Below are 18,777 nucleotides of genomic sequence, written 5' to 3' on the forward strand. Positions count from 1 at the left end.
CTAGAAATTTACAACCTAAATATGCAAAGCAAATCCACTTAAAGCCTGTTTCCAAGTTAACACATCTGCTTCCAGATTACCAAACAGATTTTTAATAAAGAAAAAGTATCAAGCAAATACAATAAGAAACCAAAAAGGCATATGCAAGTATCGCTAGCTTGTCTGCTCTTCTCTTTCTGAACAATCGTAAACTGAAATCAAATCACTGGCTATATCAACAAACCATTTCTGAAACAGTAGGATAGGGTCAACCAGATTTGGGCGAGAAGAATAAGAACTGCTCAGAGTGTAGATATTTTCTCTCCTAAACAGTAGTTTTTAAAATCCAGGAAAGCCGGGGATTTAGCTCAGTGGCACCACGCCTGCCTTGCAAGTGCAAGATCCTGAGTTTGATCTCTGGTACCAATAAATAAATAAATAAATAAATAAATAAATATGCAGGAAAAATCAACACTGAGAAACTCCAGCTCCATTTACCAAGCTTAAAATCTGGTTATGGTCACAAAATGACTAAGAATGTGACTAACATAAAAATTACAATGGGTAGGGGCTGGAAGTGGTAGAAAGCAGAAAACCACTGGCCTAAACAAACACTAACCCACAGGGACTTTTTTTTAATGTCGAAAATGAACAACAAAATTAGTGTATTTAGCAAAATTTCACAGTGGTCATATCAAAATGATGTTAACTAAGTAAATAAGCATAAAGCAATTTTTGTAATAAAATTTAAAATTAAATATTCTACTGGATCTCAATAAAGTAGTATAAAACAATGAACATATTTCTAAGGAGAAGGGTTTATGATAGACATAAATATCCTATAAACATTTCCAATATAAGGAAAGGATCGGTTCCAAAATTTTACAGACTTTAATGTCTGGTGGTCAACTGAATGATTCCAACTTAAACACTACATTTAAATTCGAAAGTTTGAATTTGAAGAAGCAGTGTCACAACTGAAGAGTGTTACAATGTCTGGAATTACCCTGGACTGAAAGTGAATGCCATTTTACAGGCACCTCTTACCAACACATGTGATGAAGTCCTGTAAATTGACTAGATAAGATTTCTCTTCCAGTTTTAGGAATTGAGGCTCTTTCTTTTTAATCTTTGTGATTATGCACAAATGAGTGCACACACTTGGAAGACTTTGATGATTAAATTTTTCCTAACCTGCTCCTCAAGTTGCAGTTCCAAGTTCTGAATGATGTCATCTTTTTCCTGTATTAGAGACTCCAGATCTTGACATTTTTTATATAACCTCATTTCTGATTCGCTGGTTTGAATGTTAGCTGTTTTCAATTTCTCTTCCATAACTTGTACCTAAATTCAGAGGATAAAATATTAAAATTGTGCCCATACTAAATTTATCATACTATTAAGCTTAGAATTTTACTTTATATAGACTCCTAAAAGGTATCATCATAAAAGGAAAATGTTAAAGATTAATGTGTTTCATAATTATAAAGTCTGAAGACTGTTTTTCCAGGTGGTATTAACTTTGAGGCACATAAAGGGATATAAGAGATTACTGAAATAGTACTATCACGTAAAGTAACATACATATTTTCCACAGCAACAATAATATGTAGTATTTGTATAGAAACAGAAAGTTTCTAGCCATCATTTTAAAAAATATTTCACACAGATAATGATATGAAATAAAGAAGTGAGTGGTGAGACAAGATTCAAATCAGTAATAATACATTTGGAGGCAAAATTGAATTTGGATGAAAAAGAAACACATAGTCAAAAGGAAAGGGGAACAAAAGAAACTTAAAGCCCTAAATCACAGAATCATAAAAATAAAACAGAATGAACATCTAGATATAGGTCAAATGCATTCAGGGAGGACTCATTAATTCTGTTACTTAACAAATATTCACTGAGTGCTTGCCAACTGCCAAGACTACTCCACATCCTGGGAAAGCATCAGTGAATAAAAGAGATCCAAAAATCTCCATTTGCATATAAATTACATCCTATGGGGAAAGAGAGATAACAAATATAATAAACATGTAAACATCATACAGTACATTACACAATTGATAACAGTAATGGGAGTGTGGCTGGATGTATCTAAAATAGATTGGCTGTGTTTGTATCTTCTGCCAAACACTTTCAGGCATATGAAATTTTAGAAGGGCATATCTGCAAATTGTATTTGCTGACCTACATTGATTATATAAGTCTATTCAACTCAGAATGAAGTTTAGATTTTACTGCCACCACATTTTTATCTTTCTGTGAATCACAAACCTGATCCTTGATTGTAGATAGTCTAGTGGACTAGAAGCCTCACCAGAGACTTTACAAGATGGTCTAAATATAAGAGGTGTTAATGACAGTAAGAGAGAAAACTATTGGGGACTGTATATAGCATTAAAAGGTTTATTCTATATACTCCAAATAGGCAAGAATGTAATTTCAGCAATGGCTTAAGTGGGCCTAAAGAAGAAAATAATATGAAAACATTTGAGAAATTAGATGATAGTTAAAATGAAAAATCCTAAATTATTAAAATATTTTTGAAAAATCAGAGTGAATCCTAAAAGTTCCAAATATTTGACTAATGAGAATTTCCAGAAAGAAGGTATAAAGGTTGGTTCAGTTTTATTATTTTTAACAATGAACACCAGGTTTCATCTGTGGGTTCACTGTATAAACATATAAATGTAAATTCAGTTGAGATGCCAAAAGTGCTCTACTTACATAGTACCTACATGGCTAAAACTATGAAAATAAAAGCAGATCAAAAAATAAGAAAAAAATTATTCCACTATTCAAATGAGAATTTCAGTTATTTTAGATTTAGGTTCTTTAACACAATACAGTGAGCTTTCTGCGTGATCTGAATGACAAAGATCTACATCAAAGACAGGTTTGTGTCAGAGATGTCATGAAAAACAGCACATATGGGATAGAGAGCTGGACAAGAAATACTAAGGTTCAATGTTAAGGTGGCATTTCCATTTACACCCAAGATTATTTGGTAGCTGTGAAAGCAGAGAGAGAACAGAACCCAAGTCCACAATGGTACTTCTACTCTGAGGAGAAGTTCTATTACCTAGATAGAGTAAAAGAAAAACATAAGTAACTAAATAAGAATAGAAATAAGCATTATCAGACCTTCATTTATGGTCTTCTTTTATTGATTCAGAATAAGCTACCCTATCAACATTGGATTTCTACATTAAATTGTTCTGTTATTAATTAAGAAGGGTCTGTAGTCCTGTACAACTATGATCTGGAACTATTCTTCTACCCTGAAAAATATGTTCAACTTTCATTTTATGAATGGATGCTATAAAGCTCTTTGTATCTTTCCACCTAAAAATGTAAATCTGACTATTACTTTTAGATAAACAACTTTCCTGAGCAAGAAAAATATTGGCAAGTGTGCAAAACTTCTTAGAAAAAGAGATCACAAAGTAGTCACAGGCAACCTTCATACCAACTGGTCCTGTTATGATCAAGTGTCAGAGAATTCACCAACCTTCCTTGGTAAATAGTATGAATAAGAAGGCTACAGAAAAGCTAAGATGCTTACAGAAAAAAAAAACAAGTAACCTTTAAAAATATCCTAACCCAAGCACATGGAAAATAGCCTAGTTATTTTTCTATCCATTTAATGTGAATCATTCAAAGTTTTAGCTACTCAGAGACTGAACAATAATAAACACCTATGAATTCAAATTAATTTAGATAAACTCTTGCAATGTGCCATGTTTTTAGGCTATTTTTCTCCTTTACTTTTTGGCAAGTCTCTGCTTGCATCCACTGAGCACACTCCTTAGCCATTTCCTTCAAAACTTCTTAATCCTGAGATCCCCAAATTCTTGTTCACCAAATGGTTACCTCAGTAGAATTTAGATGCTCAGATCCTGCACAGTCCAAAGAAAAGATTGGCCCTCAGTGGGCTTTTAGGAGACAACCTCTGAGTTCTCAGAATATCCTCACCGATAAGCCTGCCTTTTGTATATCTGAAGTCTTGGGGGGACATCAGAAAGTTAAAGTTAACAATATCCATGATAGTGAGTGCCTAGCTTTGTTCACATGGAGTCCTGATCTACACTGTAGTAGTTTGACCTCTGGTAGAAGGCAAAGACACGAGGAGGGTAGGGATTAAATAACTAAGCTCAGACACATGACTGCTGCAGTCCCACATGACTGACTCCCAATAAAAATCCTGGACACCAAGGCTCAGATAATCTTCTGCATGTGGCAATGCTTCATATCATTCATCACTGATGGGAGGATTAAGTGCATCCTTGTGCAACTCTACTTTAAAAGAGCAAACAGAAACATGTACTTGGCTTCTTCTGGGTCCTTTTTTGGTTGATTTTAATCTGTATCTCTTCACTGTAATAAGCCATAACCATGGACCAGCTTCTCTGGTCCTATGAATCTTTCTAACAAATCACTGAATTTCAGAGTAGTTTTGGGACCCCAACACAGCTTCCAGCACTGTTTCACATTAACCTCTCCACCCTGGGAAAGCAAGAACTGCAAATATTACTCCCATGTAATTAAACATCTTGCTATTTCCTTCTTCCCATTTCTCACCTCATCCCTCCCTCTTCCACTATAAGTAAATAAAGGTGTGACTGTACTTTCTATTTTGTGTGGTGCTGAGGATCAAATCCAATGTCTCATACACAGTAGGGAAGCACTGAGCTATATACCCCAAGCCCTAGTGAAAAAAAAGGGGATTGAGAGTATCTATTTCTATGTCACTCCACTGGCACAGTAAGGGTTCCTGATTGTTCTCAAATAAAAATAAAGAAGGAATTGTTAAGAGTACTGTATTTTGAATCCCAGACTATTTTTCAGTTACTTAAAGTGTACTGCAATTCAATCAATCATTGTAATCACCTTTTAAACATAATTATTTTGGTGGGGTACTCTGAAGTAGGATCATTCTTGCTGAAGGTGAAAAGAAAAAGCAGTAAATAAATTTGTTTTCTACATAATGAACAGTAGACATCACATAGCAAAGCATTACAAGGTCCTGAAATTTAGAATGATGGAGCAATAAGAATTTATTAAGGGGGCCGGGGATTTAGCTCAGTGGTTCCACCGCCTGCTCTGCAAGCACAAGGACCCAAGTTTGATCCCCAGTACCAAAAAAAAAAGAATTTATTAAGGACCAAAAATGGCTTCAATACAGAGATCACTTTACCGAAAGGCAGATTAATCCACATAATAGAAGGGTCAGAGGAAACCTTATCTTTTTTCCTTTTTTTGGGAACCGGGGATCAAACTCAGAACCTTGAGCTTGCAAGGATTTAGCCACTGAGCTAAATCCCTGGCCTGTAGAAGGAACTTTAAATCCAGCTCCTATCAACCCTGAATCAAACATAGGCAAGGGATTGAGCCCCAAAGGACAGAATGAAAACATACACTCCTACACGGGAAATCAGCGTAATATTTTGGGATATCTACATATAAAGTAATGTACCTGATGGTGTACTTGATACTGAATCTTGTATGTCAGTACTTCTCAGAGGTGCTGTCTGCTGTTTTTCTACCTCACAAGAGTACTCATAAGTAGTATTCAGTTGATTTGCACATATTACTTTCAAAACTTGCAAACAATAATAAAAATGCTTTAATATTAAATAAAAAGATCACCAAGATTTATTCTTTTCTGTAGATAACTTAGTGATACCATGCAATAAATAGAAAATATATAAGCTAAAGTATAGAGTTGAACTGATTACTGCTTTTAGTGGTGAAACACTCCTTTTTGGCTAATATAAACATAGTTAAAGTCTTATGATGTGGTTCAATGAGAAGAGACAAGCTGAATTTAAGTAATATAAACATCAGATAGGTCACAATACCATGGAAATTGTTAAAGATAGCAAGGGATTCAGTTACTATAATTCACAAAAAGGCCAAAAAGGGTGACATAATCAATGAATGAGAGTACATCTTCTCTCTTTTTATATTTCCTGTCAACTGTTAGATCCATTTTGAGGTATTTACAGAAAAAATTTTTCTGAGGCATAAATAAATAGGTCCTGATAAATTTAAAGTGTTTTGACAGAGAGAAATGTATAGATTTTAGTAGCTTATAGAAACTTTAAGTGATTTGTGATTCTCTTTTCCTCTCTCCCTCATTTAAATTTAAAGTAGTATATATAAAATAATCAATCATGGTATTTTTGTTGATGTTGTTGTTGTTGTTTTTGGTACTGGGGATTGAACTCGGGACCTTGCACTTTCGAGGCAGCCGGCAGAACCACTGAGCTAAATCCCCAGCTCCAATCATGGTATGTTTTTGCTCAAAGATGTAGCACCTTGAATTAAATGACTTTATACTGATAGCTTCAAAGGACAACTCAAGTAGTTCTTCCTATTAAATTTATCAAGGCTACTGGATGAACCCTGATGGTACAGACTGCCATGGTTTGATTCCCTTGCATTGAGAATGGAAACCTGAAAAAAAAAATTCTCAATGGTATAGATCTGAAGGGGGAAACTGATTAAAAATCACAAATAAGGGCCGGGGATTTAGCTCAGTGGTTCCTCTGCCTGCCTCACAAGCGCAAGGTCCCAAGTTAGATCCCTGGTACCAAAAAAAAAAAAAAAATCACAAATAAGAATTACTTAATTTAGTTTAATTTTCAGAAACAAATTTGCCACACATAAAATTAAGAATTAAGCTACCCTCAATTTCTTTTTTTCCTGTAAGTAATCAAAGGAGAAAGGGGAAGGGAAGGAAAGGATAGTGTAGAACACATAGAGGGACAAACAGAATCAGTTATGGGTAGAGGTAGAGATGCCAGCAGGACAGGCCAAAGTCAAAAAGGAAAAGAAGGAGAGGGAGACAGAAAGACAAACTGACAAACATGGGTACAGTGTTTCAATAGGAATATACATATATTAAACAGTATTTCAATAGGAATATACATACATGACTCACGCCACCATTACAGAAAAAGTCAGGCATTTGATGTAGAATGACAGAAAATGCTATCAGTGCTTTTCCTGGAATTTAAGGAACCTTTATGATTTTACCATTAATTATTGCCTCGTTACTGTACAAGTGGGGTTATCACTACTTGGTACTCTCAGCTAAAGAATATTAAAACAGGCATAGCATAGATTCTCACTATTACTAGTAGTACTTCTATCACAACCATCATTTAATGAGGGCTGACTGTACTGCCAAACACCTTACTTAAATTAGCTTCTATCGTCATAATAAGTAACACTTACATAGCACTCCTATGTGCTAAGAAATATTCCAAGTATTTACTCCTAGCTTCCTATTCAATTTCCACAAAATCCGATGAGATTAGATTATATCAAATTTTACAGATAGAAAGATAAGATCTGAGTCAAATATGTAATAAGAGAGGGAGCCAGATATTGAACTAGGCAGTTTGGCCCCAGAGTGTTTTTTAATCACAATGTTATAAACCTCTGCACAGTACAAGGCTATTGGTCTTCTCAACATTAGTTCTTTTTATAAGTGACAAAACTGAGACTCAAATTAAGAAACTGTTTGAGTTAAATAAGTTGTAGACTTGTGATTTAAACTCAGTAAAAAATTTAAGTCTATTTCCAAGACAGAGAAACATAAATTCATTGTTATTTTTCTTTGTATAGAATTTACCTTGCCAATCTTTGGTCCCATATCCTTCCTCATTCCTCTCACTCAAAAAAAAAAAATGGAGAAAGAAAAAGTAAGCTACTCACTTCAAGCACTGGCCTTTAATTTTATGTATTTAGAAGACTATCATAGGCAAATTGGAGCAATTGTATTCTAAGAATTCTGGAGAAGTGCTGGGTTAGAATTGAACTTGAAATTTACCTTGTCCAGTTTTATGGGGAGCATCTAGAACTATCTTGGACTGGCTTCCGCTGCTATATCCTATATTCACTTTCTCCTCTTTTGGTAGACTCAATCAGGCATTTTGCACTAAGAAAAACCTGTTTATTTTTCTAGGCAGGGATCATTATTATATATCAGAAGCTAAGTTCTTGTCAAGAATTACATATTTGAATTATGGAAATGGTATTTTTTGTACACATATCTGTTAAGCCAATGAGAAGAATCTGTCTTAGGATTCTTCTCAACATTAACACGGCCAGAATGGCTAAAATTAAAAAAGAACAACATCAAGTGTTGGCACATAGATGGAGCAACTGGAATTCTCCTATACTGCCAGTATATCAATCAGCTTTCCCATTACTGAGACACAATACCCAATACTCACAACTTACAGGAAGAAAGGTTTAATTTGGCTCATGGTTTCAGGAGATTTTAGTATATGGTCAGCATGCTCCATGGCAGAGACAACATGGTGGAAGGGCATGGTGGAGCAAGGCTGCTTAGTTCATGGAGGCCAGGAAGCAAAGTAGGAGAACAGTGCCAGAGAAGAAGAGGAAGGTACTATATACAGTACCCAAGGTCACACCACTGTGACCACCTGGACACACTGAGAAATATGCATTTCTGAATCCAATGAAGTTGACATATTGGGATTAAAAGTCATATTCCACCCCTCATTAGCCAATAAGAATATAATCTAGTACACCCACTTTGGAAAACTATTTGCCAATGTCTACTAAAGTAAATATCTGCCAACCTATGTCCCAGCAATTCTGCCCAAGTGTATACCCAAGAGAAATAAGAACATATATCCACCAAAGTATAAGTATATTTAATTAGCTTTATTCATAAGAGCCCAAAACTGAACATGAGCCACAGGAATGCATAAAAACTGAGGTATGCTCACAATTAAATACTACTCAGTGGGCTGGGGATTTAGCTCAGTGGTTCCATCACCTGCCTTATAAGAGCAAGGTCCTGAGTTTGATCCCCAGTACCAAAAAAAAATACTACTGAGCAACAAAAAAAATTACGGATACTCACACAACAGTGTAGCTGAATTGCATAGACATAAGGTTGACCAAAAGAAGCCAGGACAACAAAGAGTATATTCGTCAAAAACAACCAGCCACACCCACCTGCCACCAGCAAGATGGTGAGGACCCATCAACACAGCTTAGCTGCATGGGCCCCTGCAAACCCCTCTTCCCTGGCCTCTGGCCTTCTGGCTGTGCCACTACCTGCTTCTACAATACTGAGCCACAGCAGGGCATAAAGGCCATTGTCCTGAGCTGCAGAAGTGAACAACAGATAGAGAGCCCTCTCTCAGGCTCCTTAATAAAAACTGAAGCCCACTGGAAAAGTGAGGAGAATCTCTGTAATAAAGGCACACCAGACCACTGTATTTGGTAAGTTGGAGGGATCATCACCTCCCATCTAAACCTAGACTATCTTCATGGGAAAGGCAGCTGGAACTTGCATTAGAGCCTTGCAGAATTCAACCCCACAGGAGGACAGGGAGCTCAACTTGGTACTTGCACCCAGAAATCTGCCTGAATTTCATGGGTATGGGACTGGCTTTCTGAGACTCATTTACTTATATCTGCACACTGCTGCCCACGTTGTCTATTGTGACAGCAGAGACATACTCTGGAAGAGGCCCTTCATTTTTATCTTTCATTTGTTATTTTCAAAATTATTATTTTTTCTGCTCTTATTTTTAAATTTTTTTTCCTACTCTTTTCAAATTTTTATTTTTCTCTTTTTTCTTTCTTTTCTCCTCTCTCTCTCTCTCTCTCTCTCTCTCTCTCTCTCTCTCTCTCTCTCTCTTTCTCTCTCCCTCTCTCTCTCATGCTCCCTTACTGTCCCACATTGTTCTTCATCTCTGTTTGTGTTCCTGTTCTGGCCCTAATTTGTATTTCTTCTTTATTTTTCTTTTCTTCTCTTTTTCCTTCTCTTGCCTATGTACTCTGGCATCTCTGCTAACCTTTCCCTATCCTTCTACCTACCTATCCCTCCCTCCCCAACTCCTTCTAACTCCCCATTCCAAAGGGTAAAGTTGCTATATTGAAGGGTTTATTCGCTATAAACATATGTTGGGTTGGTCCTCAATTTTGATTTAATTCACACACTTATGATTGATCTAATGAGTTGTCCTTCCTGGTATAATGAAAATGAGATAGCCTCAGAGCCATTAGAGACTCAAAACCTAAAGACCAGCTATATCTGGAAGACATCTCTGAGAAGCAATCATTCCATAAGGGTTCTAACTACAAGCAACAAAGATACTTACAATAAGCAACTTCGAAGTATCAACCCAGGAATTAAACCATGGACAGTACCAAAAACAAAAATGAGAAGACATTTAAGCAAGGCACAAACTCAGACTTCCACCTCACAAAAGGCAAACTCTGGGAGAAACAAGGTGGAAAAGTCTGATAATCAACCACCTGGACACCCTGAACTGATAGCACAGGAAGTAACAAAACACATGAATGAGGCTCTAGAAAAATTCAAAGCAGAAATAATCTCCCAGATAACTACAGAGATGGTGAGTAGAGTGAAAGACATGATTAGAGGCTTTAGAACAGAAAAAGATAAAAAAATAGATGCGCTCAGAAACATGCTGGAAGCCAGGAATGCCCAGCATAAGAAAGGAATGGAAACCATGATCACCCAACATAAGAAAGAAATGGAATCCATGAAACAGATTCAAACAGATATCTAGATTAAAAGCTCCCCTGAAAGAATGCACAGCAGATGAAGGGAATGTGAAGATAGAATATCAGATATAGAAGACAGGATTGCAGTTAAGGACCATGAAAACAGAGATTTCTTAAAAAATAGTGAGGGACCATGAAAAATCAATCCAGCAGCTGATAGATGATGCAAACAAGAATAACATAAGACTGATAGGAGTCCATGAAAAAAGAGGAGAAAGTACAATTGACATAAAAAAAACTGTTCACAGAAGTAATAGTAGAAAGCTTCCCAGACAGAGGAGGAGAATTGGACATACAGATAAGCAAGGCATATAGAACTCCACCCAGCCATGATCAAAAAAAATCTACACCTAGACATATAATAGTCAAGATCCCAGAAACCCAACAGAAGAACAAAATCCTACAAGAAGTTAGAGAAAAGAAACAAATCACCTATAAAGGAAAGCCCATCAGAATCACAGCAGACTTCTCAACACAAACCCTCAAGTCAAGGAGAGCCTGGAGTAAAATATTTCAAGCTCTAAAAGAAAATAACTTCCAACCTAGACTGTTGTATCCTGCAAAATTATCTTTCAAACTTGATGGGGAAATTAGATGCTTCCATGACAAAGAACACCTGAGAAATTTCATGAACACCAAACCAGCACTCCAAACAATTCTTAACAATATCCTAGAAAAAGACAATGAAGGTCATAACTCCATGAGGCCCAACAGAGGAAAGCCACCAGGTAAGGTAAGAAACTAAAGGGAAAGGGGGAAAAAGAAGAAATAAAAGAGCCAACAACAGTAAAACATCATAACAAGGATGAGTCAATATCTCTCAATTATGACTATCAATGTTAATGGCCTCAATTCACCAATCAAAAGAAGTAGACTGACAGAATGGATTAAGAAGCAAAATCCAGCAATATGCTGTATACAAGAAACACACCTAACTCAAAAAGAAATTCATAGACTGAAAGTAAAAGGATGGAAAACGGCTCTCCACGTGACAGGAACCCAGAAAAAAGCAGGGGTAGCAATCTTACTTGCAGACAAAGTAGATTTGAAACCAAAACTAATTAAGAGAGACAAAGATGGTCACTATATCCTTGTGAAGGGAACAATCCAAGAGGAAGGGATGACAATCCTAAATATATATGCACCAAATACAAATGCCCCCAACTATACAAAACAAATATTAATGGACATGAAAAACCAAATAAGCACTAATACAATTGTAGGGGGACCTCAATACCCCACTATCACAAATAGACAGATCATCTAGACAAAAAATTAACAATGAAATCCTAGAACTGAACCAAGCTATTGAACAAATAGATTTAATAGATGTTTACAGAGTGTTCCACCCCACAAAATCAGAATACATATTCTTTTCTGCTGCACACAGGTCATTCTCCAAAATAGACCACTTGCTAGCTCACAGGACATGTCTAAGAAAATGTAAAAGAACTGAAGTTACCCCCTGTATATTATCAGACCATAGTGCAATAAACTTGGAGATCAATAACATAAGAAACAGCAAAACCCTCGCAAACACATGGAAATTGAATAACACCCTCCTGAACAACCAATGGGTCACAAAGGAAATTAAAGAAGAAATTAGACAGTTTCTACAAGTAAATGATAATGCCAGTACAACATATGGGAATCTATGGGACACAATGAAAGCAGTTCTATGAGGAAAATTCATAGCAGTGAATGTCCATATTAGGAAATAAGAGAGAACTCAAATAAATAACCCAATGCAGAACCTCAAGCTCCTAGAAAAAGAAGAGCATAAAAACCCAAAGCTCATACAAGAGAGGAAATTATAAAGATCAGAGCAGAAGTCAACGCAATGGAGACTAAGAGAATGATACAAAAAAATCAATGAATCAAAGAGTTGGTTTTTTGAAAGAATAAATAAAATCGATAAACCTTTAGCTAACCTTATCAAAAAAAGGAAAGAAAAGGCTGAATTCCATGCAATTAAGAACAAAAAAGGGGAAGTCACAACAGAACCAGCCAAAATCCAGAGGATCATCAATACCTACTTTGAGAACCTGTACTCTAATAAAATGGAAAACACAGAAGAAATGGACAGATTCCTAGATACATATGACTTGCCAAAGTTAAATGAATAAGGTATAGAAATTCTAAACACCCCAATTACAATGAGTGAAATTGAAAATGTAATAAAAAATTTACCAACAAAGAAAAGCCCAGGTCCTGATGGCTTCACTGCTGAATTCTACAAGACATTTAAAGAAGAACTATTGCCATTACTCTTTAAACTCATCAAGGAAATCGAAAGGGAAGCAATACTTCCACATTCATTCCTGGAAGCAAGTGTTCCTTTGATTCCAAAACCAGGGAAAGACCCAACCCAAAAAGACAACTACAGGCCAATCTCTCTAATGAACCTAGATGCAAAAATCCCCAACAAGATACTGGCAAACAGTATACAGAGGATCATCAAGAAGATCATACACCCTGACCAAGTCGGATTTATCCCAAGGATGCAAGGATGGTTCAACATACGTATCAATAATTGTAAAACACTATATTAACAGAGCCAAGGACAAAAACCATATGATCATCTCAACAAATGCAGAAAAGGCATTCAACAAAATCCAACACCCATTCATGATTAAAACCCTACAGAAAATTGGAATAGAAGGTCTTTATCTCAACCTGGTTAAGGCTATCCATGAAAAACCAACAGCCAACATCATACTAAATGGTCATAAACTGAAAACTTTCATGCTAAAATCAGGAACAAGACAAGGATGCCCACTATCACCACTCCTGTTCAATATAGTTCTGGAAACATTAGCCACAGCAATTAGAAAAGAGAAAGAAATAAAAGGAATAAAGATAGGAAAGGAAGACGTTAAACTGTCATTATTTGCTGATGATATGATACTTTACATAGAAGACCCAAAAAACTCCGCCAAAAGACTTCTACACTTAATTGACAGATTCAGTAGAGTAGCTGGATACAAGGTCAACACACAAAAAACAATAGCCTTCTTATACACAAATAACAGACTCACTGAGAAAAAAATTAGGGAAACAATTCCTTTTATAATAGCATCCAAAAACCTGAAATATCTAGGAATCAATCTAACAAAGGAAGCAAAAGACCTCTACATTGAAAACTATAGCACTCTGAAAAAAGAGATCAAAGAGGATATAAGGAAATGGAAAGACATCCCTTGTTCCTGGGTAGGAAGAACCAATATAGTGAAAATGGCCATACTTCCAAAACTACTATATAGATTTTTTTTTTTTTGGTACTGGGGATTGAGCTCAGGACCTTGAGCTTGTGAGGCAGGTGACGGAACCACTGAGCTAAATCCCCGGCCGTACTATATAGATTTAATGCAATGCCGATTGAAATTCCAACAATATACCTCACAGAACGAGAGAAAACAATCCAAAAATTCATTTGGAACCAGAAGAGATCTAGAATAGCAAAAGCAATTCTAGGCAATAGAGACATGGCTGGGGGGTATCACAATCCCCAACTTGAAAGTATACTACAAAGCTACTGTGATACAAACAGCATGGTACTGGCAAAGAAACAGACCCAAGGATCAGTGGAATAGATTAGAAGATGTAGAAACTACTCTAGACATTCTCAGCCACCTCATGTTTGACAAAGGAGCCAACCACCCTCATTGGAGGAAAGATATCCTATTTAATAAATGGTGTTGGAAAAACTGGATTTCAACCTGCCAAAGATTAAAACTAGACCCATATCTATCACCATGCACTAAACTAAGATTGAAGTGGATTAAAGATCTAAATATTAAAACAGAAACACTAAACTTTCTGGAACATAAGTTAGGTAGAACTCTTGAAGACATTGGCATAGGAAAAACCTTTATGAACAAAACCTCAGTAGCATGGCACAAAGAATCAACACAATCAACTAGCACAAAGAATCAACAACTGGGATCTCATCTTATTGAAAAGCTTCTGCACTGCAAGAGAAACCCCCAACAGAGCTAAGAGACAACATACAAGGTGGGAAAACATTTTTACCAGCTGTACATCAGACAAAGGACTACTATCTAGAATATATAAAGAACTGAAAAAAGTCAGACCCCCCAAATTTAAAGACCCAATTCAAAAATGGGCATCTGAAATGAACAGACATTTCTCAAAGAAGTAAAAGCAGCAAATAAACATATGAAAAAAATGTTCAAAATCACTGGTCTTTCGAGAGATGCAGAATGAAAACAACACTGAGATTCCACCTCACTCCAAAAAGAATGGCTGCTATCAAGAAATCAACCAATAACAAATACTGGCAGGGTTTTGGGGAGAAAGGAACCCTTCTCCATTGTTGGTGGGAGTGCAGACTGGCGCAACCAATGTGGAAATCAGTATGGAGATACCTCAAAGAAGTAGGACTAGAGGTCCCATTTGACCCAGCTATTTCCCTGTTGGGTATCTTCCCAAAAGACTTAAAAGAATCATACCACAATGATATATGTGCACCCATGTTTATAGCGGCATAGTTTGTAATAGCTAAAGCTTGGAAAGAGCCCAAGTGCCCATCAGCTGGAAACTGGATAAAGAAAATGTGGGGTTTTTTTTACAAAATGGAGTACTACTCAGCCATAAAGAATGAGAAACTAGAGTCATTTATAGCTAAATGGATGCATATTGAGGCCATACTCCAGTGAAATAAATAGGACACACGTGTAAATACCAAATAGTTTATCTAGTGTGAGAAACTGAGAGTGTAAATAAGGATTAAAAGGATTAATAACTAATAATTGATACTTAGAAATAGGAAAAGGTCCAAAGGGATGGGGTGGTGGGAGGAGATGGGGAAAGGAAAGAAGGGAAGGAAAAATTATGAGAAAAGAAAAAAAATGGAAACAAAATCTTTGTAAATAGGGAAGGGTGGAGGGGGTGAAGGGCACACAGGTAATGGGGAAAAAATAAGAATCAAGATACATCATGTACAGGTGCAAGCACCCAATGATAAATGTAAATGCACTGTATACCTAAAATGTACCAATAAAAGAATTTAAGGGAAAAAAACCAAAACAACCAAACTAATCTATGGTGAAAGATGTGTGATGCTAACTGAGAAGAAGCATGAGAGAATCTTCTGGGGCAATAAAATACTCTATATGTTGATTTAATAGAAATTGTATATATATATACACACACATATATATATATATATACACATACTCAAGTTTAGTGAATTTTATGGCTCTCTATATGATATATATATATATATATTTTTTTTTTTTTTTTTGGTATAGGGGATCGAATTCGGGACCTTCTGCTTGCAAGGGAGGTGGCGGAACCACTGAGCTAAATCCCCAGCCCATCTATATATTAAATCTTGAGTTGGAAAAGTAATAACCATAAATTATGGTAAGTCATAAATGGAATCTTTTTCAGAAATAAAAGGAAATGAGCTATCAAGACATAAAAAGCCATGGAGTGACCTTAATGCATATTACTAAGTAGAAAAAAGGTACTATAAACAGACTATTTACTGTATGAGTCTAAGTATATAACAAACTGGAAAAGGCTTCTGCCCATGGACACAGTGAAAAGAGCAGTGGGTCTCAGACATTTAGGAGCAGGGAAAAAATGATCAGCTTGAACACAAAAGAATTTTAGGCAGTGAGGCTGTTCTATGTGATAATACAGCAGCCGATAAATATCACTATACACTTGTAAAAACTTGTAGGACGTAAAAACACTGAGAGTGAACCCTAAAGTAAACCATGGACTTTGGCTGATAACAATGTGTTAATTTTGGTTCATCAGTTGTAATAAATGTATCACCTTGGTATGAGCCAGTGACAATGGGGCAAGCTAGATTGTGTGTATGGTAGGGGAGAGGGCATATGAGAAATGAGTAATTTCTTCTCAATTTTGCTATATATATAAAACTAGCCTAAAAATAAAATCTATTTATTAAAAAAAGAATTACCTTCCTAATGATACAATTGATCAAAGCAAGATCATCAATGGCTACTGATATACACATTTTAAAGAGATAATTACACATAATATGCCTCCTGATAGAAGTATATATAGTAACACCAAAGAAATAGTCTAGGGTGGAAAGAGAAAAAAAACAGTAAGAAACAGAAAAAAAAAAGTGTAACATGTTAACATCACAAGAATGCAATCAGCAAAATCTAGAATGTAGAAAGCTTGACAGGACAACAATAAATAAATTGGCTTTATCAACAAATAAATCAAAAGAAAAAAACGGAAGTTAAGCAGGAAGAATGCAAGAAAGGGTGACTCTGTAATTAAAGTCTTTAAGAATCAAATGAGGACCGAGGATTTAGTTTAGCAGTGCCGCTGCCTGCCCCAAAAGCACAAGGACCCGAGTTCGATCCCCGGTACCAAAAAAAAAAAAAGAATCAAATGAAATATGTCAATCTACTTCAGATCCTGATTTGAACAAATCAACTATTAAAAACAAGGGGGAAAAAGCTGACCATGATGACACATGGCTGTAATCCCAGCATTTGAGAGGCTGAGGCAGGAGGATCACCATGAGTTTGAGGACAGCCCAGGGTACCTAGTTAGTTCAAGGCCAGCCTGAACTACATAGCAAGACTCAGTCTCAAAAAACAAACTGAAAAAAAAAAAAAAAGGAAAGAAAAAAGAAAAATGGAAGATAAATAAAATAATTAAAAACAGGTACTTGAACAGATTGCATATACATGCCTGTTCATGGAGGCACTTATCACAATAGCCAAAATGTAGAAACAACCCAAATCTCCATCAATAAATGAATGGATAAACAAATTGTAATTTACATGTTACAACATGAATGAACCTCAAAAACACTCTACTAAATGAAAGAAGCCAGAAACAAAAGGTCACATATTATATGAATCGATCAATAAGAAATACCCAGGGCCGGGGATTTAGCTCAGTGGTGCTGCTGGCTGCCTCGCAAGCACAAGGTTCTGAGTTCAATCCCCGATACCAAAAAAAAAAAAAGAAAGAAAGAAAGAAATACCCAGAATGGAAGATTCATAGACACAAAAAGAGATTGGTGGTTGTCAAGGTTTGGCTGGGGGATGGGTGAGGGAATGGGACACACTTAATGGGCACAGGGTTTCCTTCTGGGATGATGGAAATATTTTGGAATTAGAGATGGTGGCTCTACAGCACTGTGAATTATTCACTTTAAAAATAGTTAATTTTGGGCTGGGGATTTAGCTCAGTGGTTCTGCTGCCTGCCTTGCAAGCACAAGGTCCCGAGTTCGATCCCCAGTACCAAAAAAAAAAAAAGTTAATTTTATGTCATGTGAATTTTACCTCAACTAAAGGCCAAAAGAGAAGGAATTATGAAGTGTTTGGGGAACTCTGAATATGTATTGAGTAGATCTTTGATGTGTGAAGAATTACTGGAAATTTTTTGGTTTGATGATGGTACTTTTTAATGTTTTCTTAAGTCCTTTCAGATTAGTTGCTGAAATTTCACTCATGGGTGAAATTATATGATGTCTGGGATTTGCTTCAAAATAATCCAGTTTGGGAGTGGCTGAAGGGAAACAGTGGGTGGAAGTACAGACAAGCATGAGTTAGCTAACTGATGAAGATGGGAGTTCATTATACAATATTTTCTACTTATGTATGTGGTTGGAGTTATGCACAATAAAGTTTTAAGATTTCAAGTACAATTAAGAAAGGATTCGGTTAGACTGGGCTTATTCAGAAATGTGTTAGGCCACTCAATCTACTACGTGAAATTAAATCTTTCAGGTGAAAACAAGGTTCAGTAGTATGTTGGTTTAAAAAGATAAAAACATGACAAACTTAGAGAAAGAAAAAATTTAATATTCACATCTTAGGAGAAAGAGTTTTGTGTTTAAGCCTTTGGAAATTCTTTATTCAATTTAATATGACAGAGATCTTTTCATAACATGAGAAGCTATGAATTCAAGATCATTAGATAAACTTTAATGCTGAGAGTGCCCATCCAAACCAATCATTTTACTACTGGCAAGGCCAAGAAAGGGTTAAGTAACTTATCAAAACATCACCAAAAGAAGTAGTACAAACTAGAAAGTATGAAAAATGTAGGGGAAAAAAATTATTCCAACATTCAAACAAACTTCTGCTAAAATTTGGGGGTGTTTCCTCTTAGCCTTTCAAAAAAAAACTTAGGTTTGATTTTCCTTTCCCACAAATATTAACATAAGAAGTACACAATTT

General features: G+C 36.0%; 1 protein-coding gene across 8 annotated transcripts in view; it reads right to left on the minus strand.

Annotated features, from left to right (window-relative positions):
- Plekhh2 (pleckstrin homology, MyTH4 and FERM domain containing H2) overlaps nucleotides 1-18,777 on the minus strand; it is a 117,996-nt gene that overhangs the window by 74,592 nt on the left and 24,627 nt on the right. For all 8 annotated transcript variants that reach the window (XR_204982.4, XM_021253804.2, XM_004839363.4 and 5 more), the window contains exon 4: nucleotides 1,174-1,323. Coding sequence is in view for 7 of the 8 variants with exons in the window: in XM_021253804.2 (XP_021109463.1) it covers nucleotides 1,174-1,323 (150 nt within the window). In the remaining variant the exon portion in view is untranslated. The remainder of the gene's footprint in view (nucleotides 1-1,173; nucleotides 1,324-18,777) is intronic.

Source organism: Heterocephalus glaber, unplaced genomic scaffold, assembly GCF_053883595.1.
Source record: "Heterocephalus glaber isolate CG9 unplaced genomic scaffold, H.glaber_assembly_v1.0 deba00001457, whole genome shotgun sequence".
Lineage (NCBI taxonomy): Eukaryota > Metazoa > Chordata > Mammalia > Rodentia > Bathyergidae > Heterocephalus > Heterocephalus glaber.